The 27,160-nt window shown below is 52.3% G+C and overlaps 1 protein-coding gene across 2 annotated transcripts in view; it reads left to right on the top strand.

The window, feature by feature from the left end:
* Positions 1-590: 590 nt before the first annotated feature.
* ZDHHC7 (zDHHC palmitoyltransferase 7) overlaps positions 591-27,160 on the top strand; it is a 32,726-nt gene continuing 6,156 nt past the window's right edge. The window contains exons 1-4 of one of the 2 annotated variants that reach the window (XM_079907931.1): positions 591-823; positions 16,749-16,834; positions 19,690-20,011; positions 26,606-26,730. In XM_079907931.1, coding sequence (XP_079764057.1) covers positions 19,697-20,011; positions 26,606-26,730 — 440 coding nt within the window. In that variant the 5' untranslated portion in view covers positions 591-823; positions 16,749-16,834; positions 19,690-19,696. Of the gene's footprint in view, positions 824-12,056; positions 12,140-16,748; positions 16,835-19,689; positions 20,012-26,605; positions 26,731-27,160 lie in introns of those variants that run through there. The other variant, XM_079907932.1, reaches the window with a different exon arrangement.

Genomic DNA, 27,160 nt, shown 5'->3' on the forward strand with positions numbered 1-27,160 from the left:
CACCCCCCCCCCCCAAAAAACCCAACCACGTTTCCACCTTCAAAAACCTTAGGACTTAGCATCTGGAAGGAATCGCTGGGATGCCATGGTTTCCAGGTCGCTCAGAGGGGAACCAGAGGCTCAGCGAATCAGGAATCGCGCATCCAATGGCGCTTCCCCTACTCCCCACGTGCTTTCTGGCTCCGTCGTTCCCACTCGCGCTTCTCCATTAACCCGTGTTCCGTCCTCGCACGCCGTACAGGTCACACCTAACGCTGGCTCAGGAGGGCCACCACGGGCTCAGTAAACCCGGGCAAGAACTCCTCCCCGAGTCAAAAAGCCTAGCCGCGCGGCTTGGACCTTGCGGTAGCACGTAGCCCTCATCCTTTCTCTTCCGGACCTCAGTTTGAATGGGTCCCTTTATTTTAGCGAGGGGACCTTGCGACTAAGAGTCGCCTTTCTCTGGGAAATGTCAGTCTTTAAGGTCCTCTGTCCCAAAGGGATCCCGGCCGCCGAGTCCCAGCAAACCACCTCAAACACCCTTCTCCGCTGCCGGGAGCGGGGCGACCGGAACTGCGCAAACGCGGCGCCGCTGACCACGCGAGGTTCACTTCCGGGGGTCGTGCCGCCAAGCTCTCCAGGTTGGGCTCTGTCTCTCGAGTCCGCTCGGAGGCCGCCTCCCTCCGACCGGCCCGGCAGGACCGAGCCGAGCCGCGGGGCCCCCTCCGGCCCGGCCATGAGTGCGGCCGCATGATGCGTCCCTGCCTCGGCCGCTGCAGTCGCCGCCGCCGCCGCCGCAGGCCGGGAGGAGCCGCAGCGCCGGGCGACCCCGCCCGGGCCTCGGGTGAGTGCGGTGGGCCGGGGCGGGCTGCTCGCGCCCGGGTCTCCCGGCCACTCCAGGCCCCCGTCCGCCAGCCCCGAGCCCCCTGCGCCCTTTCCTCCACCCCACCCCGCACCTGCGACCTTCCCGAGTTCCTCGGGGCACCTCTGTGCCAGCGCTTGACTTCTCTTCCAGGTGTCTCCTTGTCACTCCTTAGTGTATCTTTCGGGGTAGGGCCCGAATTGCAGCCCCAGCTTTTTGCCTGACCTTGGGTGTGACACTCAGGGCTCCGAGCCGCGGTTTTCTCCTTTAATAACCAATAACGGGGTTGTCGTTGGAGTTAGAAGAGTGGCAGTAAATCCTGTGTAAGCTGTAAGGAGTAGTTTATAGGCATGCGTTACAGTGGGCTTCCTCTCACGTCACCCATGGCTTCTCGAATGAATGCTCCAGTTCTTCCCTCCCTTGTAAGTTTTAATTTTCCTTTTTTATTCTTTGCCCACCTTCTTCCTTATCTTCCCTTCCCCTGCCAATGATCTTTGGGGGATTGCCTGCCAGGGCACCTGGGACAGTCAGGTCAGCCTTCAGGGCAATGTTTGCATCTTTTCTTGCTGTCGCCAAGGCTCATCTCTCCTGAGGCGTCATTGCTGCTGAAACTAAGTCTCTTTTCGCTGTCGGATGGACACACTTTATTGGCTTATGGGTAACCAGTTTTTTTTGGGGGGGGGGGTTAAGAACTGTTGATGTAGCTTTGTAGCTTCTTTTACTGACCAGGTGGTGTAAAGGGCTGTCCAAGCAATGCTACAGTGTTTAATGTTTGCAGTCTGCTTAGTGTTTGTACTTAATGTACATAGATTTATCCGTTTTACTACTGCTGTCTCAAATGGTCTAGAAATCTGGGCCAATGTATATTTCTTCTTAGACTCTTCACCTTAAAGATGATGAATTTAATCTGTTGATACTTTCACAAATTTTATTTGCTTAAAGTCACCTTTTTAAAAGTCAGATTTAATCTTTTTGATTCTGTCTTAACAAGGTTTACTTATCTGAAGTCGCCTTTTTAGAAAGTCACCTTGGGGACTTCTCTGGTCGCTCAGTGGTTAAGAATCCGCCTGCCAATGCAGGGGACACCGGTTCGAGCCCTGGTCTGGTCCCACATGCCACGGGGCAACTAAGCCAGTGGGCCACAGCTACTGAAGCCCACACGCCTAGAGCCCATGCTCCGCAACAAGAGAAGTCACTGCAGTGAGAAGTCCACGCCCCACAACGAAGTGTAGCCCCCGCTCACTGCAACTAGAGAAAGCCCGCGCCGTAAATTTGCTTCTTAGGAAGTCAGAATACTTTTTTTTTTAAATATTTATTTATTTTGGCTGTGCTGGGTCTTAGTTACGGCATGCGGGATCTTCGTCGCAGCATGCAAACTTAGTTGCGGCATGCGAACTCTTAGTTGCGGCATGTGGGATCTAGTTCCCTGACCAGGGATCAAACCCAAGCCCCTTGCATTGGGGGCGTGGAACCTTAGCCATTGGACCACCAGGGAAGCCCCAGAGTACTTGATTAAAGAGAACGGCTCTTGGGATATTTGAAAAACGGAATGGAATAGACGTCTTAAATTGCACCTCTTGGAGATTCTGGTAAATAGAAGCGTCGAGTGACTGACATTATTTGGGTTGTATGCTTTCAGGAGTGAGGCTGGTAGGTGGGCTTTTCAGTTGTGAGGTGGAGGAGCATGAGACTATTTGATAGTAATTTCCTAAATAATTCATAAATCAACAACTGGAATTCTTTCTCTTTTTTTTTTTTTTTTTTTTTTTTGCGGTACGTGGGCCTCTCACTGTTGTGGCCTCTCCCGTTGCAGAGCACAGGCTCAGCGGCCATGGCTCACGGGCCCAGCCACTCCGCGGCATGTGGGATCTTCCCGGACCGGGGCACGAACCCGTGTCCCCTGCATCGGCAGTCGGACTCTCAACCACTGTGCCACCAGGGAAGCCCAACAACTGGAACTCTTTATGCACACATCTCACGTCAAAGCAAAGTGGGTAGAGATGTATACATCAAACAAAAAAAAGTTTTCTTTTGTTATTTTTTATTATTTTTTTTTACCAATGACTCAGAGCCTGCCTCGATTACAAGGAGTGAATTAGGAATTTTCAGCCTTGCTAATCAATGCACTATGAAAGCAGAAGTCCTCTTCTAGAAAGGACAAATATTAGCATGAATAGAATGACCCTGTCAGCGACAGAGAGAAAGTACTGAAAGGAACTTTGTATGAGAACAGCCTTGAGCCAGTCAAAAGTCTGGACATGCTTTTACATTCTTTCTGAAACTTACCTGCAAGGCTGGGACCCTTTGGTGACATAAATCACATAATCTTTGTTAATGTGAGGAAATGGAACGAGCAGTAAGTTCACATGTGAAGTTAATGCTTGGGATGAATTGAGAAGTAGTTTTCCTGATGATTCCAGAATTTCCCTGCTCCAATCCGTGCTGAGCAACTCTACAAGATAGTTTTCTTAAAGCAGCTTTTTGGGGGTATGTTTCTTTAAAGTAATGTTTTAATTACAGAGGTAATACATGCTTGTTTTGTTAAAAAAAAAAAAAGAAGTTCGAACACTAGAGCAGAGCATAAAGTATAGAATCTAAACACTCACTCTTGCTCCCTTTTGTCCCCAAAGCCAGTTTCCAGGGTCAGGTTAGCAACTTGTGTGTGACCCTTCAGCTGAAGCACCTGAGAAGAGTTTGGGCCACCTGCAGAGTTGGTCAGCTACAAAGTTGAGAGGGAACAGTCCACACAAGACCACCGTCACTTCTGACACCAGTTGCAAGTCTGGGGGTTCCCCAAGGCTCCCTCAGGTTCGATTACTAGCTAGCAGGCCTCACGGAACTCACTGAAAGCTGTTGTGCTCAGAGTTATGGCTTATTAAAGTCAGCCGAGTGAAGCGGCTCTCAGGAAAGGATCTGGGGCTGTACCAAACACGGAGCTTCCATTGTCCTCTCCCCAAGGAGCTGGAACGTGGTGCGTAACTGGTGTTGACACGAGACACTGTGCGCCGGGTATTGCCAACCAGGGATGCTCACCTGAGCCTTGGTGTTTGCAGTCTTTATTGGGCTTCTGTGACATGGGCATAAATGATTGATTGATTGACCGCCCACAAGGTTGATCTCAGTTTCCAGGTCAACTGATACTGCGTGACCCAGAGCCCCACCCTGAATCATGTTGGTCTTTCTGGTGTGGCCAGTCCCCACCCTAAATCAGATGGTCAGCCAATGATAAAGCCCAGACCTTCATTTGAGCGGGGTTAAATTCTTTATTACACAGCATCCTTCCTTCATTCATGGTGCCTTCCTTAAAAATATACTTTTTAAAAAGAGATGCAGACTCACAGCTATAGAACAAACCAGTGGTTACCAGTGGGGAGAGGGAAGGGGAGGGGCAAGATGGGGTGGGGGATTAAGAGGTACAAACCATCGTTAATAAATACGCTCCAAGGATATATTGTAAAACTCAGGGAATACAGCCAATTTTTAAATTTTTTTATTTATTTGCTTTGTTGCACCGGGTCTCAGTTGTGGCAGGCGGGCTCCTTAGTTGCAGCTCATTGGCTCTTTAGTTGCAGCATGTGGGCTCCTCAGTTGTGGCAGGCGGGCTCCTTAGTTGTGGCTCCAGGGCTCCTTAGTTGCAGCATAAATGGAATATAACCTTTAAAAATTGTGAATGTCATACACCTGAAACTTATATATTGTAAATCAACTATACCTCACTTAAAATTATGTATATATGTGTATCTATATTATATATATACACACACACTTTTTTTGCTTTACTATTGACAGAGGACTCTCCCTTATAGATCATAGAGCAGAGGCTGCTGGGAGAGTTCTCTCAACTTTGACTCCATTCCAGCTGAGATATCTCTGAATGCCCATCAGTCTTTTTCTTCCCCTTGCCTCTGAGGAGGAGAAAACGCCTCCTTTCCAGTTTAACATGTGTCTGTACTTTGGTCTGCCTGTTAGGGGACGGCATTTAGTCACTTACTCTCACTTGCCTCTGATTTTTTTTCTCTTTCACTCACTTCTTTGCCTCTATCTACAGACGTATTCTTGTTTTGCTTACTAGTTCATTCTATTCTTGAAAAACCTCTAGTAGAATTTTAATAATTGTCTAATAAATCCAGACTCTTCATGGGGCCAAGATAATGCCTTACATTGGTACAGCACCTCACAGTTTTGAAAACACTTACCCTGCAGTGGTTTGTACATAGTGGGTGCGTGGTAAATAGGCAGAGAGCGAGAGTCTTCTAATTGGAGGAAACAGCGGGAGCAGAAGCACAGAGGTGTGAACAGGCCCAGCAGGGGAAGCAGGATGAACGCTGCGTGGAAGAGCCTGGAAGGGCAGGGGAGCCAGATTCAGTGGCGCCTTGAATGCCATGGTCCCAAGGTTTGGCGCCTCTGTTGGTTAGGGTTCTACAGAGGTACAGCCAGAGGTGAGGGTGCCTAAGCTTGGGTTGTGAGAAAAGTGGGAAGGGAACGGTCAGAGCTGTAAGCAGGAAGCGTGGGCAGCACGTAGGAATGAGGGAAGAAGAGGCCTTGTGTCCAGAGGTTAAAAGGTGCTTAGTAGTGCTTCCCTGGTGGCGCAGTGGTTGAGAATCTGCCTGCTAATGCAGGGGACACGGGTTCGAGCCCTGGTCTGGGAGGATCCCACATGCCGCAGAGCAACTGGGCCCGTGAGCCACAACTACTGAGCCTGCGCGTCTGGAGCCTGTGCTCCGCAACAGGAGAGGCCACGACAGTGAGAGGCCCGCGCACCGCGATGAAGAGTGGCCCCCGCTTGCCGCAACTGGAGAAAGCGCTCGCACTGAAACGAAGACCCAACACAGCCAAAAATAAAAATAAATAAATTAAAAGAAGGCTCAACATTAAAAAAAAAAAAAAGGTGCTTAGTAAATACTGGCTGTGTGAGGAGTGTTATCAGTAAATGGAAGGAGAGGCCAGCTCTGTGTTAAGCTGGTGGTTTGGGTCATTCTGGGACAGGGCGCAGTGCGTTTGCAGACCTAGTAATAAGCAGGGGCAGGCAGGATAGAGAAGCTTCCAGTTTCTCTTGAGACAGGCTCTTACAGTATTTCTGGTCGGGACGTTTTGAATTCTTAGCGGTCTGTATTTCCCAGATTCAGTGTCCACGTTACGGAACATGTTTTCTGAAACCAAGTGCTCAGGGAGATGCTGTGTTTTCATGGAAGAGCATGGGCTTTGGAGTCGGAACAGCCCCGACTCCACACTTTGCTGGCCGTGAGCTTGGGCAGGGTACTGCAGCTCGAAGGCGCAATTTCCTCATCCCTTAGCGAGCACCTCGTTTTTAGGGTAGCGGCAGGGTTCACCGTCGTGATGTATACAAAGGTCCTGACCCATGGCAGATGTTCAGTAACTGGCCTATCCTTTCACATTCCAGTATCTTACATTGTCGTTAACTTGCATCTGAGAGCTAGGTTCACTGTGAGCGGGTCAGATGGGCCTCGTGTTGCAGGTTTGGGCAAGTCTGATGTTACAAAAGTTCATTTCCTATTAAACAAAGAAACCCCATTTAGGAAGATAAGGAAAGAGGCGGGGATTCACCAGCTTGGTTCAGGCTCAGCTTTTCCCTGGGACGGGACACTTGAAGCGTTTGGGGACTCTGGGGTTCTTTTTGTCTCTGGCTTTGGAATTCTTGAGGGTTTAGTTACCATGTTGGGATTAAAAATAGCTCCTCCATTTGACTTTCCGGCTGTGGCTCTGGTATGGGGATAAAGGTGGAAGCTTTGGCATTTGTGTACACGTGCCTTTGAGGCTGCCTCGTGCAGCCTGTGTGCTCCCAGTGACACACCCAGAAAAAGCCCTGCCAGCGTGGGTCTCTCTCCTTCCTCCCCTTCTCCCTCTCCCCCCTTAACCCGTCCACGTTTCTCCCCCTTCAGCTCCCCGGACCGTCTGACCCCATCCCATCCCACCCCACCCCAGGCCTCCCACTTTGACCCTCTTTCTTACTCCTTTCCGGTTCCTTTGGGGTTTGTTTTTGCTTTTCCTTCTCTCACTGAACAAGGGTTTGCGGAGTTCGGGGTGTGCTGGGGATATTACGAGAACATTCTGTTGCGGTGATGACAGAGGAACGAGACAGCCCGGGTGGGAGGGGAGGTAAGAGGTGCGGTCCACAGGCTCCGGGCCAGGTAGGGCTGTGTAGCCACAGGGTGGCCTTTGGGTGTTATTCTAACCACCGAGGCAGCAATTGGCTGGTTTTAATAGGTAAGGGAGTGGCAGGACCCACTTACATCTGTAAAAGCTGGGCCTGGGTGCTGATCGGGGAGTGGGTTATGGGCGCACAGAGGCAGTGAGTGTGGAAACGGAGCGCTGGTTTGTGCTGCCCGGGCGGGGCAGCCTTGATCTGGGTCGGTGTTGGAGGTCCAGCCCACAGGACCTGCTGACGGGTTAGGTGTGGGGAGGTTGGGAAAAGAGTGGAATGAAGGGTGTGTCCTGGCTTTTGACCTTGGTACCATTTATGGAGACGAGAAGGTAGGCTCAGGAGGTTTTGGTGGGTGGAGGGGTTTCTGCTTTGACCCTGCCGTGGAGTTGCTGAGTGACGGACTGGAGACGCCCAGTAACGCACTACGCTTGGCAGCTTCCCAGGGGCATCTTTTCTGACTACATGGGCCTGAGATCCTGGGAGATTATTCAGAGAGCATGTAGCTAAAGAGGACAACCCAGGACCCAGCCCAGGCACCGCCACAGTTCCACGTCTGTGGAGGAGAAGGACCTGGCAGGAGGCTGAAGAGTGGCTGCTGGGATGGGGAAAAGCCCAGTGTCGTCCCCTCCCCACCCCCGTGAGGTTGGCTTTCCTCTCCCAGAGCCTGGGCTCCTTGTGTGTTTCTCAGTTTGCCCTGTTTTGTTTTAGTTTGAAAGACCTTTCTGGAAAGGTTACATAAGTTTACTGTTCACAGTGTGGACAGTGTGCCAGCGCATTATTGAGACCTGGCTTTTGTTCACTTAATATTCCATTGGTTTTTTCCCTTAAAGGTTAATATTCTGTTCTTCAGATTCAGTAACTTGAGAAGAAGATACTGGTTCGTATGGCATACATTACTGGTCTGGTTTGAAAGCACAAACTAAACCTTTCATGACTGCAGATTGATGGAAAGAACATACAAGAACATAACTGCAGTGGCACTGAATGCACTGGAGCCAAGGCACTGGGGTAGGCTGTCTGAATGCTCCATTCTTTTTTTTTTTTTGGCGGTACGCGGGCCTCTAACTGTTGTGGCCTCTCCCTTTGCGGAGCACAGGCTCCGGACGCGCAGGCTCAGCGGCCACGGCTCACGGGCCCAGCCGCTCTGCGGCACGTGGGATCTTCCCAGACCGGGGCACAAACCCGTGTCCCCTGCATCGGCAGGCGGACTCTCAGCCACTGCGCCACCAGGGAAGCCCAAGAAACTTTTTTTTTTTTTAATTAAAAATTTTTTTTCTCCTCTGAGTTCTTAAAATTGCACCTCGCAGGCTTATTTTTTGGTCATACTTATGTATCTTACATCATACTAAGTTGAGAGAATATCAAGAAATTGAAAGAATGAAATTTAGACTAAATGATGGAAAATGTACCATTGAAGAGGATAAATCACACACACACGCACGCACGCACACACACACACACACACACACACACACACACCCCTGCCGCGACCTGACTCCCTTGCACATCCTCCAGGCCTCAGGACCTCCAGTCCCTCGCAGTTTCCTGTCACCTGGCTTCGCAGGCTGCTCCCCTTCGTCCTGCCCTCCATGGCGAACCCCCAACCCCCTGCAGGGCTTTGGGTCCAGGCTGCGCTTGTGGATGAAAGGCCTGGCTGTTGTGGCGTTTATTGGGAACCGGGGTTCCAGCGCTGTCTGGCCCACGGTGCTGAGTTTCAGCTCTCTCTTGCCACCTCCCCTACCCGCCTTCCTTTTTCCAGTCTCAGTCGCGTCCTCAGCTTTTCTCCACTTCCAGCGCCCACAGCCCACCTCCTGCCGCTCAGAACGGCGTGTGGGGTGGGATCTGCTTTAGCTCTGCGTCGTCCATCTTCTCCGTACCCTCTCCCCCACCCTCCCCCGCCTAGGGAAGAAGGGTCCCTCTGCTCTGTCAGCCCCTGCGTCTGCAGACTGGGACCCTTATTCTTTAAAAACAGAAAAAATGAGCCTATGTTTCTTTTGTAGTTGCAGGAAAAGCTCAAATAACCATAAAATGAGAAAGAAAAAAGCAACCATGCCAGGACCTCTTGGTTTATAGTTTCTTAATCTGATTGTTTAGTTGGCTTAACTAGGCATTTCGTCCTCAGTCTCTCTTCGTTACATCTCTTTGGGGCTGTCCTAGGCTTTTTAAAAGTGTGGCCTGTTCAAACCGAGAAGCAGCATGGTGGGACTTGTGTGGAGGTCCCAGACTAACTGGGGGTCCGGGGTGGCTCATCTGTAAAATAGGGAGACCAAGTCCTTCTTTAGGTTCATCATAGCTTTTCTTTTTTTTTTAAATTTACTTATTTTCTTTTATTTATTTTTATTTTTGGCTACGTTGGGTCTTCATTGCTTTCATTGCGCACAGGCTTAGTCGCTCCGCAGCATGTGGGATCTTCCTGGAGCAGGGCTCGAACCCATGTTCCCTGCATTGGCAGGCGGATTCTTAACCACTGCACCACCAGGGAAGCCCCTATGATTTCTTTCCTTCTACTAACTTTGGGTTTTGTTTGTTCTTTCTTCTCTAGTTGCTTTAGGTGTAAGTTTAAGTTGTTTGAGATTTTTCTTGTTTCCCAAGGTAAAACTGTATTGCTCTCACCTTCCCTCTTAGAACTGCTTTTGCTGTGTCCCACAGGTTCTGGATCATCTTGTTTTTGTTGTCATTTATCTCTAGGTATTTTTTGAATTCCTCTCTGATATCGTCAGTGATCCATTGGTTGTCTAGTAACATATTGTTTAGCCTTCGTGTATTTGTGGTTTTTATTCCCAGAATTGACCGACCTACCTTCCTTCCTTCCTTCTTTCCTTCCTTCCTTCCTCCCTCCCTCCCTCCCTCCCTTTCTTTCTTTCTCTCTCTTTCTTTTTCTTTCTTTCTCTGTTTCTCTCTCTCTTTCTTCCTTCCTTCCTTCCTTCCTCCCTTTCTTTCTTTCTTTCTTCCTTTCTTTTTTTTTATTGGAACTTCCCTGGTGGCGCAGCGGTTAAGAATCTGCCTGCCAATGCAGGGGACACAGGTTCAAGCCCTGGTCCGGGAAGATCCCACATGCCATGGAGCAGATAAGCCCGTGCACCACAACTACTGAGCCTGCACTCTAGAGCCCATGAGCCACAACTACTGGGCCCACGTGCCACAACTACTGAAGCCCACACACCTAGAGCCCGTGCTCCACAACAAAGAGAAGCCACTGCAGTGAGAAGCCCGTGCACTGCAATGAAGAGTAGCCCCCGCTCGCCGCAACTAGAGAAAGTCCAAGTGCAGCAACAAAGACCCGACACAGCCAAAAATAAACAAATATTTATTTATTTTTAAATATTTGATTATTTATTAGATTGCATCAGGTCCTTAGCTGTGGCATGTGGACTCTTCGTTGCAGCATGCATGTGGGATCTAGTTCCTGGACTAGGGATCGAACCTGGGTCTCCTGCTTTGGGAGCGCAGAGTCTTAACCACTGTGCCACCAGGGAGGTCCCCTGAATTGATTTCTAATCTCATAGCACTGTGGTCGGAAAGATGCTTGATATGATTTCAGTTTTCTTAAATTTACTGAGGCTTGATTTGTGGCCCAAGGTCTGATCTGTCCTGGAGAATGTTTCATGTGCACTTGAGAAGAAAGTGTATTTTGCTTCTTTTGTATGGAATGTTCTATAAATATCAATTAAGTCCATCTGGTTTCATGGTCATTTAAGGCCTGTGTTTCCTTATTGATTTTCTATCTGAATTATCTGTCCATTGATGTAAGTGGGGTGTTAAATTTCCCCACTATTATTGTGTTACTGTCGATTTCTCCTTTTATGGCTGTTAGCATTTGCCTTATATATCGAGATGCTCCTATGTTGGGTGCATATATATTTACAATTGTTATATCTTCTTGGACTGATCCCTTGTTCATTATGTAGTGTCCTTCTTTGTCTCTTGTAACAGTCTTTATTTTAAAGTCTATTTTGTCTGCTAAGAGTATTGCTACTCCAGCTTTCTTTTGATTTCCATTTGCATGGAATACGTTTTCCATCGCCTCACTTGCAGTCTGCACATGACTCTGAGTCTGAAGTGGGTCTTTTGTAGACAGCATATATACGGGTCTTGTTTTTGTATCCATTACGAATCCCATTAAATTTTAGGTAATTATATGTATGTTCTTATTGCCATTTTGTTCATTATCTTGGCACGAAAGCACCTCGCCTACCGTCTCATTGTGACTTCTCTTTTGTCTTTGAATGTAAAATATCTTTTTTGGTAGGTTTCAGTCTTTTTTGTCGATGATTGTTCAGCAGTTCGTTGTGATGTTGCTGTTTTCGTGAGAGGAGGTGAGCTCGATCCTTCTACTCCGCCATCTTTTCCAGAATCGAGGGGCTGCTGTTAGTTTGGACGCTTGCTGTCTGTTTCCTCAGCACCTGCTGGCTTTTATTCCCTTGATACGGGGTGTGCAGGTGCAGCCGCCCTTGTGCGCTACTGGGAGGGCGGGGGCAGCACTTGGCGACTGCTCGCAGGTCTCGTAGCGGTGGCCTGTGCCTGCCTCTGGAGCCCACGATGGCGGCAGCGACTCGCGCCCGCCCCCAGAGCTCCTGTAGGCAGTGTCCTGTTGCCTGGGAGCGCTCGTCAGGAAAGCAGCTCTTATGGTGGTCCCTCCCCTCTCCTCGTGCATCCCTCAGTACGGCGCCTTGGCTCTCTGACAGGCCCCGGCTTCTTCCGAGCACACCCTCAGTTGCCACGGTCCAGCCTCTTCAGCTGTCTCCGTGCATCCCGCCCCGGGCCTCTCCCTGGGTCTGACCTCCGAAGCCTGAGCTTCAGCACTGACGGATAAGCGTCCGAGGCTGGGGAGCGCAGGGTGGCGGCGCCGACCTTCCTTGCAGGCTGCTCTCTGTGCTGCCCTCCGCGGACTGGTTCCTGTGCTCTCCTGCTAGGCTCCGACGCTCGCCGCCTGTCCAGGCTGATCTCCACAGCTCCCTGCCTGGGGCGCAGGCCCCGTCTACATTCCTTTCTTTTTCTTTTTCCTTTTGTTCTACCAGGTTAGCTGGAGGTTTTCTTGCCCTTCGGGAAGTCTGAGGTCTTGTGCCTGCGCTCAGGAGCTGTTCTGTGGGAGCCGTCCACGTGCAGATGTGCTTTCCACGTTCCTGTGGGAGGAGGTGAGCGCCTCGTCCTACTCCTCCGCCATCTTGGTCCCGTCCTCTTGTTTTATTTATTATTTTTTTTACTAATAAAGATATTTATTGGAACAGTATAAAATGAAAACAAGGTATCACATCAATTAAATACTTGGACAAAGCAATCATTTGTTACACAAATTAAAATTCGTTGCAGAAGCCACATTAATTCTATTTATTGGGAGCCAGTGAGGGTGAAGTCAGCTTACACAACAAATAGAATTCTGTCTTGTTGGGAGGTTCATCGTAGCTCTATTATTTTTTTAAATTAATTTATTTTTGGCTGCATTGGGTCTTCGTTGCTGCACCCAGGCTTTCTCTAGTGGCAGAGAGCGGGGGCTGCTCTTTGTTGTGGTGCGCAGGCTTCTCACCGTGGTGGCTTCTCGTTGCGGAGCGCGGGTTCTAGAGTGCAGGCTCAGTAGTTGTGGCGCACGGGCGTAGTTGCTCCGCGGCATGTGGGATCTTCCCGGACCGGGGCTCGAACCCGTGTCTCCTGCACTGGCAGGCAGATTCCCAACCACTGCACCACCAGGGAAGCCCCACTGTAGCTTTAAATGAGATAATACGTAAGAGGGGAAACTGAAAAATTGTTTTTTCCTTCCAGCTACGTATGTCCTTGACTTAACCACATTTAAACAAATTTGCTTCTTTAGTTTGCTCACCACCCAGTCTGCAAGCTTCTTGGCTCTTTACCGGAACTGCTGGGAGAAGGTCGCGGCCCCTTGGAGTGCTGTCTGCTCCAGCCAGCCTTCCTGCTCCCAGCCCCTGCTCGTCCCCTGCAGGCCCCGCTCCCCTGCTGGCCCTGCGTCTGTCAGCTCTGCTCTGGGGCATGGCAGCCGCCTCCCGGCTGCCCGTCTTCCTCCTTCCATCCTAATCTTAGTTTGTCACCAGTTATCTTTCTAAAACATTTGTCTGTTGACCGAAGTTCCAGTCTCCCTTTGCAGCAGAATGACATACAGAATTTCAGGGCCCTGGCCTCCCCTTCCCTGCCTTCCCGCCCTCCCTCGCGCTGAGCCCAGGGCCCTGCAGCCGGCGGATTCCCCTTCCAGCCTCTGTGCCTCCCGCACTGTCCTCTCCTGTGCGATCTTGCCTGTCCCGTGGGCCCACTCCTGCCGTCGTCCTAACCGACACTTTTCTGGTTCCTCTGGACGGGATAAGCGATTGTCATCTCTCTCCGTCATCGCCCTCTGCCTGCCACTGGGGATAACACCGAGCACGTTGTTTACCAGGCTGGTCCCCGCCTCTCTCTCCCATGAGCCCTCGTGGGCTGAGGGCCTGTCCGAGGTTGAGCATCCTTGGGCCTCACATGGAGTCTGCAGCTTAGAGGCCCCGCCCCCACGTTTGAATTCAGCACATCTCACGGCCTGTGTTTGCCTCACACGCTGCTTCTGTGCCTGAAGCAGAGATGTGCTTATTCCTGTTTCTTATAGGTCAGCAGTGGGCGTATGAATAGTAAAAACAGTGATGAGTTTAAGCAGTGTTTAACGTACACGTGAATACCAGACTCTAGGGTGGACATTTCCTTTTATTGCAACAGTGAAAGTCATTGGCTCTTCATTCTTTTTTGTAGCAACTGATCACCAAAGTATATTGATGTCTTTTGTTTACTTGTCTTCAGTTTGTTTATGAGAAATGCATCTTCTGTTTATAGACACGGGGAAAAAAGTGAGGGGAAGAGTTTAAGACACTTGCCCGAAGATACTGTTAAAAGTCAACTGTGACAGGGTCTGGCTCGGAAGGCAGCGTCTGTAGGGCGAGACCGGGTCCAGCAGCACTTAGAACCTGGCTGTTACCACACCCTTTTACACCTGCACGTGTACCTGTGCTGGTTATTCTTTTTCCTGTTCATTTTTTAACTGAGGCATAGTTAACGTACAGGGAAATGCACAATTTTAAGTGTATAATTTTATCAGCTCATTGAATTTGGTTTGACAGTGCGTGTGCCTGTGTCGCCTGCTGCCCTTTCCGTCAACTCAGAAAGTTACCTTGGACTCTCCGTCATTCCCTCTTGTGCTCCAACCCCGTTCTGATTTCTTTCAAAATAAATTAGCTTCGCCTGGTTCAGAGTGCCATGCAGATGGACTCCTACTGTACATACTGTGTTTTTCACTTGGCGTGGTTTTTTGAGATGTATCCACACGGTGGCCTGTATCCGTCCGCAGTCCCCCTTGTATGAATATACTGTGGTTTGTTGATTCATCTCCTGGCGAGGGGTGTTTGGGTTGTTCTGGTTTGGTGACTTAATGAATGCAGCAGCTGTGAACAGTTCTGTACACGTTTTGTGTTCATATTCACCTTGAGGTAAACACCTAGAAGTGGAATTGCCGAGGCACAGGGAGGGTGTTGGTTTAACTCTGAGAAAGTACCAGGCCGCTTTCCGACGTGGTTGCCATTTTGGTTATTTTTAAAAATTTATAAAAGTAACGGGGTTTGGTCTCATTGTAGAGATTCTGCTGTAGACCTGAGGACTGCGATGGGCAGTCCTGGGTTTTGCAAAGCCGGTTTTCCTTTAAAACAGTGCTAACATAAGCTCATTTGAAGATACTCAAAATGAATGTGAATGCAAAGTTGAAAGTATCACTAGGCATAATGAGGCATTACTGGTTCAGCACGTTACCTGGCATTTAAAGCTGTTGGCTACTGCATAGGTATTTGAATAGAGTTACCATATATATATATATATATATACATTCACCTCCGTTAGTTTAAGCAGCTTGTGGTTCACAGCCACATTTGTTACTGAGAAGTTCAGAGGGGACTCAGAGCCACAGATAGGCTAGGGAACCTTTGGTGTGCAGGGTGGCGGTGACGGGTGCGGGGAGGCTGTCCACGTCCTTGTGGAGGGAGGACGGGTCCTGAGGAGACTTGTAGGGTCGGGTGGGCAGGGGAGCCTGACAGCAGAGCCGGGCCCGGCGGAGGGGGCACTCCCGGTCAGGAAGCAGCGAGCAGCCTCCAGTTGCTGGGAGGAGACCAGGGGAGCTTACCCTGCCCACCCCTCGACCCCCGAGTCCCCTCACCCTCTTCCACGCCAGCCCCCTGGTGTCCTAGTCAGGGGTCTTGGTTTCAGAAAACAGACACCAACTGAGGGTTTGCTGAGAGAAAAATGTTACGTTGGAAGGATATCAGATGCAAAGAGAGTGGACAGGCTGCGAGGCACACGGGGCCGCCGGCCTGGGTGGCAGTGGAGCTGTGCAGAGGAAGGACGTCTTGTTCGGGGTGCCTTTGCCAGACCTGTTGTTTGGAAGATGGACCTCCTGGATTGGTCCTCTGATTTCATTTCATTTTCTCTCCTAAGGTCTTTGTCTTTGTCTTTGTCTTGTTTTTGTTTGTTTTTTGCTGATTTACTGTAGCTGATTTACAATGTTGTGTTAGTTTTAGGTGTACAGCAGACTGATTCAGTTTTATATATATGTATATCTAATCTTTTCCAGATTCTTTCCCAGTATAGGTTATCATAAGGTACCGAATACAGTTCCCTGTGCTATACAGGAGGTCCTTGTTGGTTAATCTATTTTCTGTATAGTGTGTATATGTTAATCCCAAACTCCAAGTTTATCCTTCCCCCCTTCCCCTTTGTTGTTTAGTTCTCCTTTCTGGGAAATTTCCCCATTCTCTCTTCCAGTCCTGTTTGTAAGATTAAAAAATTCTACCATCATGTTTTTATTTTCCAGTAACTAGGAAGTTCTCAGAATGTTCCCCTTTGTCTCACAAATGCAGCCTCTTAATTCCTCGTAAGTTTTCTTCTCTGTGCGTTATGCCTGCTCTAAATCCCGGTTTCTCTCTTTTCTCTCTGGGGCTCTTCCATGAGACCTGTTTGAGCTTTTCTCCAGAACATCTGTTGGCTCTTGGTTCACATTTAAGGATGAGATGTCCCAGGAGCGTGTGCTTGGAGCGTCTGCGTCCATGGTCCTTTGTCCTCTGGTGGCCCTGGTCTTAGGGAAACCTGGCAGCAATCTGACCTCTTTGGGAGGGGGACACGCCGCCTCTTGGTGTCTTCCAGCCTCTTTTCTTGGGCCAGATGAGTGCTTCTAGGGAGGCTACGTCTGCTTGCCCACCCAGTGGGAGACGCTGCCAGGCTGGGACGCCCCTCACTCATTCCACCCGCTCCTTCGCGCACCGTGCCCCCTCCCCCGGGGCACCCTCCCCCAGCGGGGCCTGGGGCACCTCTCACCTCTTTCTCTCTCGTCTTTTCTGTAATTCCTCTGCTGTGGCTGGTGAACGGTGAACACTTGCTGCCTGCTGAAATGCAGGTTGACCAGATTTGGTCTGGATTATCCCTGGGGCTCTTTCTCAGGGATTTTGGCTTAGAGATTTGTATTTAAGACCAGGGCTAAAGTAACAAGAGTGTAAAATGGACAGGTTTAAAATAAATTACTTAATTTTCAGGATTGTCAAGCAGTTTACTAGTAACGAAAACCTAGAGGACTCATGATTTCATAGTTAAAGATGGTTCTGAGCAACGGAACTTCAGGTGTGAAGCGTCACATCGGTTACATGTGCTCCCAAAGTTGATCATATGCACTGAGAAATAGTATATGCGCCTTGGTCATAAAATAAGTAACTTTTCTAATCAGATTTTATTATCTTTCAGATCCTACCACATAGGACAGTATGCACCTTAAGATCCTGAAGAAAAGACACAAAACGTTCAAGTAATGTCTAAAAATAATTTGTGAGGTAAGTGATTGCTTATTTAGGTCTCTAATCACTGTTTCCTCTCTAACGGCTGACACTAACTTGCACACCTTTGAAAAGGCAAATACGGGCAGTTCAGATGGTTAATGGTGACAAGTAGATCTTTTTTTCACGTATTGTCTTTGGGTTTGCTTACCACCTACGCTAAAAGGAGAGTGTGTCCCTGGAGGAAGATTCCATGAAGAGAATTGATCAGTTACTAGCAGGTATTACAAGATGAGGGGAGTTCTCAAATGTAAACCACTGGAAGGGTTTTGCTCGAGTGGTTGTCCCTTCAATAATGGGGGTCTGCAATGTTGCTCTTAGCGTTCTGGGAAACGGGGCTTGATTTAACACGACGATAAACAGCTCAGGTTCGGAGTGTAGACAGTATCCCATTAAACTGGACATTAAAGTAGAAAAACCGTCGGTCAGTGCACAGTGCTTTCAGGTCTTTTTCAGAGGTGATCACGCAGAGTATTCAGTCACCAGTGACGGGTATCAGCACAGAGTGGGGCTGTGCCCTCGCCCTGGCTTCGCATCGCCAATTGCCGTGCCATTTGCTCTTGTGTTCCCAGCATTTTTAGATTAGTTGAGTGTAAAGGAATTGTTTCTTCATTTCCTCCCCTCCCTTCCTGTTGCATTAATGAAGTGTAAGTGCTGTGACTCAGCGGAAGGCGCCTGCTCTTGATGACAGATAACCGGATGTGTTCAGCCTAACCTCGCCGTGTTCACCGATTGCTTTCTTGCAAATGAAGTGACTTTTGGGCATCAGATTGTTCTCCCTTTGCCTTCTAGTGGATTTTACAAATTCAGCTCTGAAGCACACAGGCGTGATGCCTCAGTGTCCTAACGTGCTTCTGGGAATGTCCCTTCCCGCCCACTGGGGTTGGTATGTGTGCAGTCACCCTTCCTCACAAATACAGCTGCCATCTGCCCCTCTGGGGGAGGCCTGCGGCTGCTGTCACCAGTGCCTCAGCCGGGAAGGTTAATCGGGACTGGGTCAGGCGTCCAGAAGACTCAGGTCCTGATTTCTAGGCAGAACTCGGGCTGCACGAGTGTGCTCTGACAAAAAGCTGGCCTGTCTCTGGACACGTGGCCCCTGCGACTGCTCGCTGCCCAGCAGGCGGGCACCCATTGCTCCTAGAAAGTGTCTTACCTGAGGAGTAGCCATAGAGCAGAGGGATTCTGGTCAGGGGAGTTTTTCAGCTAGGGCTTTGATGAACATTTATGATTCACTAAAAAACTTCCGTGGCCATCACTAGGCCTCTCTCTGGATCTGAGACGGGGACCAATTCACGTTGTTGCGTCTGCCTGGAAACAGATGCGCGCTTGCCGTGAGCCCAGGGGCGTGCGGGCACCCGACGGGGAGCCCGGAGAGAAGAGCCAGGCCTTTCCCACGAGGGCTGACAGCCAGCCCAGGGCTGAGACACGGACGCCCTCTCAGGGTAGGGAGTGCTGAGCGCACTGCCCGTGGAGCTGCCGAGCCGGTCCTCCTCCCAGAGAGTCTCAGCCCCCTGGCGGCATCAGGCTTTACAGTGGTGTAGACAGGACCGCGCTCCAGCACCCTCTCCAGGTAGCCGTGTCTGCTGTTCAGAGTCCCTTTGCAGAGTGCTCTTCAGAGGCACGAGGACTGCCTCTGCAGGATGACTTGCTTGGCAGAGAGAAGCCTCGGGCGCTGCAGGGCGGGTGGCCTCTGCGGCAGAGGCCTTAGCAGGAAGGCAGCCGTCGGGTCCAGTGTGTGCTGGCTGAAGAACGGCTGGTTCGGGGCTGCCCAAATTCTTATCTTCAGTTTCTTCACTGCAGTAATTTTAAAGCTCTTGTTGTCTGATCTAAGGGCAGGCTGCGGGGAACAGTTTCCTTGCTGTCTTGTACTAGTCAGTATCTTTGTATCGAGAGGGAAACCTGCAAAATATTTGCAGAAGGAACTCTCACCAGCAGATTCACTCATTCAGTAATGTTTTCATCGTTCCCGTGCTCCAGTTACAGTTAAGGAAGGAAGTAATGCCAGGATTCCGAGCGGATGCTGTGCGTCAGCTGTAGCAGACCCGGCCCCAAGAGCATTCTCATCCCTCCTCCCCCGCCACGCTGGGGAGGCCACAGTCGCTTGCTCTGTTCTTGTTTGAAAGAAGCCGAGCCTGAGTGGAGAAAGCCCTCGGGTCGTTTGATAAAGTGCTATCAGTGTTTTTCTATCCCCTGCACGAACAACAGGGCCACATGAACTGACTCTGTTTCCCCTTTCTTTATTTATCATGAGTATTTCTACTCATATCAGACACTGATGACAGGAGGTTATAGGTTTAAAGAAGCAGCAAAATGTTTGCTAGGAAAAGTGTAAGTTTTCCTTTAGTTTCTGACCCTGTGTGTTCTCGGGTATTAGGAAATATGGGAGAGTTGTCGAAAGAACAGATAAGTGAAGGAAACTGTTAAAAGACTGAAAGAGGAAGGGCGTTCTAGAAACAGCACAGAGTTAAAGAAGACTGCCTCAAAAACATGGTCGCACGTTGTCACAGTTCAGACGAGGGAGAAGTGAGAGTGAAGAACCCAGCGAAACAGGGAAGAGTCAGGCGAGAACTGGGCTCTGTGGTCGTGGGCCGGGGTGGAAACGAGCAGTGAAAGAGCCCCTTGTCTGTCAGCCTCTCATCAGCTGCTGGCATGTGTGCGCTGCGGGCCCTCGGGCCTTGGCACCGTGGATGGGGCCGTGGTACCCCAGGCCTCGTCTTGCCCAGGCTTGGGGCCTGGGTGCCAAGGGTGTCTAGCTCCTGCCCCGCGTCGTCCTTGTGCAGTGTGGCTGGGGCCAGCCGCAGGTGACCGTGTGTCCCCGGGAGCCTCACCAGTTGTGTCCCATGCCCCTCCAGGGAAACCATGCCGTCATCAGGACACCGGCTCCGGGATGTCGAACACCATCCTCTCCTGACCGAAAATGACAACTACGACTCTTCCTCCTCCTCTTCATCCGAGGCCGACGTGGCAGACAGGGTCTGGTTCATCCGCGACGGCTGTGGCATGATCTGTGCTGTCGTGACGTGGCTACTGGTCGTGTACGCGGACTTCGTGGTGACGTTTGTCATGCTGCTGCCTTCCAGAGACTTCTGGTACTCCGTGGTCAATGGAGTCGTTTTTAACTGCCTGGCGGTGCTTGCCCTGTCCTCTCACTTGAGGACCATGCTCACCGACCCCGTGAGTACCTGCCCTCTCGCTGGGGTTTTTGGCTGGGTCTGGGCTGGGGAGGCACCAGCGGCACCGGGCGGAGGGCCTCATGCTCCCGCATCCTCGGGGTTCACGAGTTCCTGGATACAGGCTGGTGGCGTTGTTTGTGGCTTCGCTGGAGAGAACCCAGCGCCCAGAGAGAGGTGATGTCATGGTATATTCATGGAAAACGTTACACTGAGCTGTTTATTCAGATGAAGAAAGTGTACTGAATAATGCCTGAAATCCTATTTTATTTTTTAATGTTTATTTATTTACTTGGCTGTGCTGGGTCTTAGTCGCTGCGCGTGGGATCTTTATTGCTGCTTGCGGGATCTTCGTTGCGGCCTGCGGGATCTTTTTAGTTGCGACATGCGGGATCTTTAGTTGTGGCATATGGGATCTAGCTCCTGGACCAGGGGTCAAACCCACGCCCCCCGCACTGGGAGCACGGAGCCTTAGCCACTGGACCGCCAGGGAAGTCCCCCCTTCTAGTTTAAATACTTTGTTTCTCTGAAGCATGGCCTGAAAGCTGAGTGATGTGGCATCTAGGTTTCACCACTTTACGAATCACACGCAACTAATTTAACTTCTTTGGGCTGCAGGTTAGCTATTATCTTTAAGTTCGCTGTAGGAAGAGCTGGTAGTGTCAGCCATCTTCCTGCATGTTGAAAACGGGGCTGGGTCCATCGTTTGTAGGCGTTTCGGCGAGGCGGCCACCACGTCGGTGCCCAGGTGCCAGGCTGCGGTGTGCCCGGTGGGGCCGGGGGAGGGAGGGCTACCCGGCTGGGCCCCTTTCATCACAGTGCTTGTGTCTTCTGACCAGTGTAGGCGTCCTTCCCCCCGTGGTCCCGCTCCTGCTACAGCCCCTCTCCCGCGGGAAGAGGCCTCACAGCTCTTCAGGAAGCCCCGAGAGCCGGGGGTCGGGTAGCAGGTGTGTGTAGGGCGCTGCCTCTGCTCCCGCCGGGCGTGTTCGCTTCACTTGTTTCGCTGCCAAGAAGCTGGATGGAAGCGCTGAGGGCTGGAGTGTGAGGTGGGGGAGGGTGTGAGTCCTGGATGCAAGCATTTTTTAATTGAAATTTAATTCACATTCCGCAAAATTCACCCTTTTGTTCGATAATTTTCATGTATTCACATCACCGCAGTCATTTTAGACATTTTCATCACCCGAAAAAGAAACCCTGCAGCCCTTAGCTGTCACCGCCCCGCCCCCCCAGGTCCCCCAGCGCCAGGCAACTGCTGATGTACTTTCTGGACTGGCCTGTTCTGGACAGATCACATAGATGGAATCACACAGGGACACATGGCCTTGACGTCTGGCTTCCTTCGCGGCGCGAGGTTCCTAGGGCTCACCCACACCGCGCACTGTCAGGGCTTCGTTCCTCTTCACGGCTGAAGACTGTTCCACTGTGGGGTTGGGCCACGTTTTGTTTACAGCCATCGTCAGTTGGTGGCCATCGGGGTCCTTCCCACTTTCTGGCTGTTATGGACAGTTCTGCCGTGAACCCTTGTGGACCAGGTTTGTGTGGACCCATGTTTCGTTTCTCTTGGGTAGAGACCCAGGAGTGGAAGTACCGGGTCATATGTTCACGCTACGCTGAACTGCTGAGGGGGGTTTTTCGTGGCGGCTGCAGCGCGTTAGAGTCCCCCCAGCAGTGTACGGGTTCCTGCTTCTCCACCTCCTCAGGTGATGTTCATGTGTTTGATGAGAGCCATCCTGACGGCTGTGAGGTGGTACCCCATTGTGTTTTGATTTGCATTTCCCTGATGACTAACGATGCTGGGCTTCTCGGCCGTTTGTAGGTCTTTGGAGGACGGTCCGTTCACGTCCTCCGTCTTGACATCTGGCTGTCACTGCTTCCGCCATGCCCCACGTCAGGACTCCAGTGGCAAGTTACAGAAACCACCGGGAGTCGGTGTGAATAGAACCAAGGGCACCCCGCGGGGTGTCAGGAGCCCAGGGCAGGGGTGCGTCTGGCCGCGGGCAGGCGTTGGGACTGGGGTGGGGAAGCTCTCGGGAAGGAGGCAGGGGAGAGGCCGACTGAGCCCCCAGGCACCCCTGTCCTTCCTGGCATCTGGCCCTCTGCCGCCTAGTGAAGACGGTGGCCCCTCACACCAGAGGGAATTGGGAGCGCTGGGTTCCAGACGCACCGTGTGGGGGAGACTGCGTGGCCGGCGGGGTCGGGTGTCTGCTCCGTCCTCTCCTCGGGGCGGCTGCTTTCTCCTCTCTGAGGATCACCTTCAACACGGGGTCCAGTCTGGGCTGAACGAGAGCCGTCACGCCACCCGGGTGAGGCCAGTTCTCTGCCGGACGTCCTTTTACTAAGGAACAGTCAGTCTTTGCTAGGATTGGCTCTGGCCTGGGTTGTTTCTTGAGAAGTTATTGGTACTTTGAGGGGGGAGCAGAAAGGAAGTTGGGGTCTCTGACATGTGATGGACCAGGGAGCTGATCGATCCCAAGGCGGCAAGCTCACCTCTGGAGGCGAGTCTCAGTGTCAGAAGCATGAGACTGTGCAAGGCCACCCGCTGCCCCGCGCCCAGAGCCTGCTCTCCTCTGTCCCCAGCCTTGTTCTACAAGCATCAGCCTTAGCAGCAGATGTGTGCCGAGGGCCCACTAAGGCGCCTTTGTTCCGGGCGCCCTGGGACGCCTTTGGGCGTTCATTAACCCACCAGCACCTTGCGGAGGTGGGCGTACATCACATTAGAAGGTGAGACCCACAGCTGGCAAGAGGCAAAGCTGGGGTTTGAACAGTTATCCGTTGCCAAAGCCCTTGCTTTTTCGTTAACTTCTTACAGACATTTCATTATACACAGAAGTGGAGAGAAGAGGGTCATGAACCTTGCTTATCACCTCGTGGTCAATCTCGTGTCAGCGATATCCTTGCCTACTCCCTTTCCCTCCCCAGAATATTTGGAAGTACATCTCAGACATTATAAAACTTTATTTGTAAATAACTGTGTGTATCTTTAAAAAGGGCTCTTCTTTTTTTTTTTTAATATAAATTTATTTTTTATTCTTGGCTGCGTTGCGTCTTCGTTGCTGCGCGCGAGCTTTCTCTAGTTGCGGCGAGCGGGGGCTACTCTTCGTTGCAGTGCGCGGGCTTCTCATGGCGGTGGCTTCTCTTGTTGCAGAGCATGGGCTCTAGGTGCGCGGGCTTCAGTAGTTGTGGCACGTGGGCTCAGTAGCTGTGGCATGCGGGCTTTAGTAGCTGTGGCGCGCGGGCTCAGTTGCTCCGCGGCATGTGGGACCTTCCCGTCCAGGGCTCAACCCCTGCATCGGCAGGCGGATTCTTAACCACTGAGCCACCAGGGAAGTCCCAGAAGGGCTCTTCTTTATAAAAGCATGGCTACAGCGTCAGTGGCTCATGTGGAGCGGTTGAAGAATTCCTTACTGTGTCCAGTGAGAGTCCACATCTCCTCAGTCGTCTCAGTCCTTTTATATTCTTTTGTTTGAATCAGGATCCAAATAAGATCTATCCTTTGTGACTGGTTGACGTGTCTCATTTTTCTCCTTCCGCTCTGGGGTTTTCAGCTTATATCCCTGTACGTGGTTTAACGTGCTCCTCGTCCCCTGTGCTGCCCATGGATTAGCAGGTAGACCTAGGGGAAGCGCCACACTCCCGTGCCCCTAGGTCAGGTCCTGGGGATCCAGGATGCGTGACAGGGAGGGAACCAGGGCGTCAAGATGGAAAGATATGGGGGGGAAATGTGCTTTGCAAATCATAACTTCCCTGGATTACGTGTGCCGTGGTCGGGAGCACCCTTCCTAAGAGTGGGCACCTGGTTTCCTTCTCCAGGGCGGATCAGAGGTGGGTGGGTGCAGGTGTGAGACGTCGGGCGCCAGCAGCAGCAGTGAATGGAAAAGCTGTCAAGAGGACACTGTGCCACAGGGGAGCCGTCTGGGCCGTGCTGGGGTAGGAGGCGTGGCTATGGCAGGGAGCACAGTCCTGGCGAGACACAGATGAAACACGCAAGATGCGTCTTAGAAAAAACATGCCCTGAAAATGGTTCGAAGGCGAACGCGACCTTGAGGAACGTGCCTCACCTGTTCGGAAGGTTTCTTTGATGGAGCGAAGAGGGGCCCACTGGTGCCGAGGAAGCGGGCGCTCCTCTGGTGTGACCTGGTGAGACCCGGTGCTGAGCGGACCCGGGCCCGCCCTTCTGCTCCGCGTCTGGCCTGCGAGAGCACATCGGACTACGGAATCGAAGTGTAGATCGCCAGCCGCGGGGACCTGGGTGAGTCATCGAGAGGCACTGTGGGAGACGGGCTGCCTGCCCAGGGCTCTGAGCCGCAAGAAGGACCAGAAGATGCCTTCATCTCCACGTGGGCTGGTGGTTACGTGTTATCTGACGTGTCGCCCCCTCGAGATGCACACCTGTCCTCCGTGAGCATCGCAGGAGCGCGCTCCAACCAGCGGGCAGCGTGGGGTGCCGTGCTCCGCGGAAGTGTCAGGTCACGTGTTTTACCGTGGAAGCAGCGCGTGTGTGGCTAAGCCTGCTCCGTTCCATCGTCTTATGAAACGTGTGACCCGAGCTGTCGCCAGGAGCGGCTGTACAAGGTGGGAGCGCCTGGAGTCAGAACAGTGTCACGGGGCCGGCGGTAGGCGTGGGGCGGGCTGGGGTCCTGGCTTGGTTGAGGGACCAGAAAGACTCCAGAGGGTGTTGGGAAAATTGAGTAAAATGCTGGACCTGACCTTCTGATGTGAATTCTCAAAAATGAACCTTTAAACCCTGAACTTTTTTTACACTGTAGATTAAGGAGACAGGTGGCATGTTAAGGCCAGGATCTTGACCACAGCAGCTTCCCTGTGTTAGGATGGGGGACTGACCGGTCGGTGCCCATCTGGAGGGCAGTCAGCTGCAGGGGAGGGTCGGGCAGTGAACCTTCCCATTTTGCCTGCAGCCCTTCCTGTACTGCCCCCTGAACCCGGGGCACGTTGTGGGACCTCACTCCTGCTGGTGACAGGGCCGCCTCTCCGGCTCCCCGGGGGCCTTGGAGCCAGTGGTCCCGGGTCTCCACACGTGCCTGCTGGGTTTTGCAGATGTGGGTGTCGGCCCTGGCCCTGCAGAGGTTGGCTCGGGCAGCCAGACAGTGGGCTTTCAAGAGCTCCAGCGCAGCTCCTGCTGCCAGTGGTGTGCCTGCCGTCTCCCCGTGCCCTCCTGTCACTGCGCCCCCGTCTCCCCGTGCTCTCCTGTCACTGCGCCCCCGTCTCCCCGTGCCTTCCTTGTCACTGCACCCCCGTCTCCCCGTGCCCTCCTGTCACTGCGCCCCTGTCTCCCCGTGCTCTCCTGTCACTGCACCCCCGTCTCCCCGTGCCCTCCTGTCACTGCGCCCCCGTCTCCCCATGCCTTCCTTGTCACTGCGCCCCCGTCTCCCCGTGCCCTCCTGTCACTGCGCCGTCTCCCCGTGCTCTCCTGTCACTGCACCCCCGTCTCCCCGTGCCCTCTTGTCACTGCGCCCCCGTCTCCCCGTGCTCTCCTGTCACTGCGCCCCCGTCTCCCCGTGCCCTGCGCCCCATCTCCCCGTGCCTTGTCACTGCGCCCCCGTCTCCCCGTGCTCTCCTGTCACTGTGCCCCCGTCTCCCCGTGCCCTCTTGTCACTGCGCCGTCTCCCCGTGCTCTCCTGTCACTGCGCCCCCATCTCCCCGTGCCCTTCTGTCACTGCGCCCCCATCTCCCCGTGCCCTCCTGTCACTGCGCCCCCGTCTCCCCGTGCTCTCCTGTCACTGCGCCCCCGTCTCCCCGTGCTCTCCTGTCACTGCGCCCCTGCTCTACTCCTCCCTCCCAGTGGGGCTCCTTCTCCAGAAACGTGCATTTCTGTGTGAAGGACAGGCTCCATGGGGCACAGAAACGGGGTCCTGGCCTTGTCCACAGGCCATGGTGCCCAGAATGATCTTCCAAACGTGATTTCCACTGCCTGTCTCCACTGCCCAGAGAACAATTCCTCCCCCTCTGCAGCCTACTCGGGCCCGCTGCCCTCCCGTGTGCGGGGCTGTCCGGCTCTTGCTCCCATTTCCAGATTCTTGGTCCCTCTCAAGCTCCTCTAGCGCTCAGGACTCCTGCAGACACACTCTTACAGCCCCGCTGTTCCTGCCCCTGGGCCCGGACGCCTGGGGGAGGGGGGTGCTTGGGGCTCGTGTGACGGCTCCTGATTAGGTTGGCAACTTCAAACACACAAGATAAAGTCCTTTTTGAGATTGCTTTGTTCAGCACTCCCTGCTGCCGCTGATAGGAAACCTGTGTGTCAGGAAGTGTGCGCACCCTGGGGACGCCAGCTGCCCTGGGGCTGGAGTGGCTTCCAAACACACCTCACCTCTGGCACGTCCTGCATGAAGTTTGAAAAACCCAGGTGACTCACCTTATGAAGGATGACGCACTCTATATTTTGAATTCATTTTAAAGCATGTTATTTTTCATGAAAAATAAAACTTCTGGGCCTGCCTGAGTAATAGTTATTTTTCATATTAATGTAAGTGGCAACTACAGCATGATAAATTATATCATGGTACATAACACCCAAGACTAATTCCTAAATTCACTGATGTTTCCTTCCGCCCAGCTAAAATACACTGTTATTAAACCCTAGGGGGCAGTACCCAAAGGGAATGCTACTAAGGAATACATGGAGAGTTTGCAGCTGAAGCCTGGAGAAGTGATCTACAAGTGCCCCAAGTGCTGCTGTATCAAGCCCGAGCGCGCCCACCACTGCAGGTATGGCGGCCCTCCCCCAGGGGAACCCGAGTGCCCATCACTGCAGGGACCCCTTCCCCAGGGTGACCCGAGCACCCATTACTGAAGGGACACCTTTGCCAGGGCAACCAGAGCACCCAGCACTGCAGGGACCCCTTATCTGCGGCAGCCAGTGCATCCACCAGTGCTGGGACCCCTGCCCCGGGGAAGCCCGTGTGCCCACGACTGGAGGGGCCCCTTCCCCGGCACAGCCAGAGCCCACGCTGAAGGATTTCTTCCCCAGGGCAGTCTGTTCACCCACACCCACCCTTACGGGGACCCCTTTCCTTAGGCAACCCGAGCACCCACCACTGAGGGACCCTCTCCTCAGGGCAGCCAGAGTACCGAGCACTGCTGGAATCCCTGCCCCAGGGAAGCCTGAGTACCCACCACTGGAGGGACCGCTTCCCCA

This window comes from Stenella coeruleoalba (genome assembly GCF_951394435.1).
Source record: "Stenella coeruleoalba genome assembly, chromosome: 20".
In the NCBI taxonomy this organism is placed as follows: domain Eukaryota; kingdom Metazoa; phylum Chordata; class Mammalia; order Artiodactyla; family Delphinidae; genus Stenella; species Stenella coeruleoalba.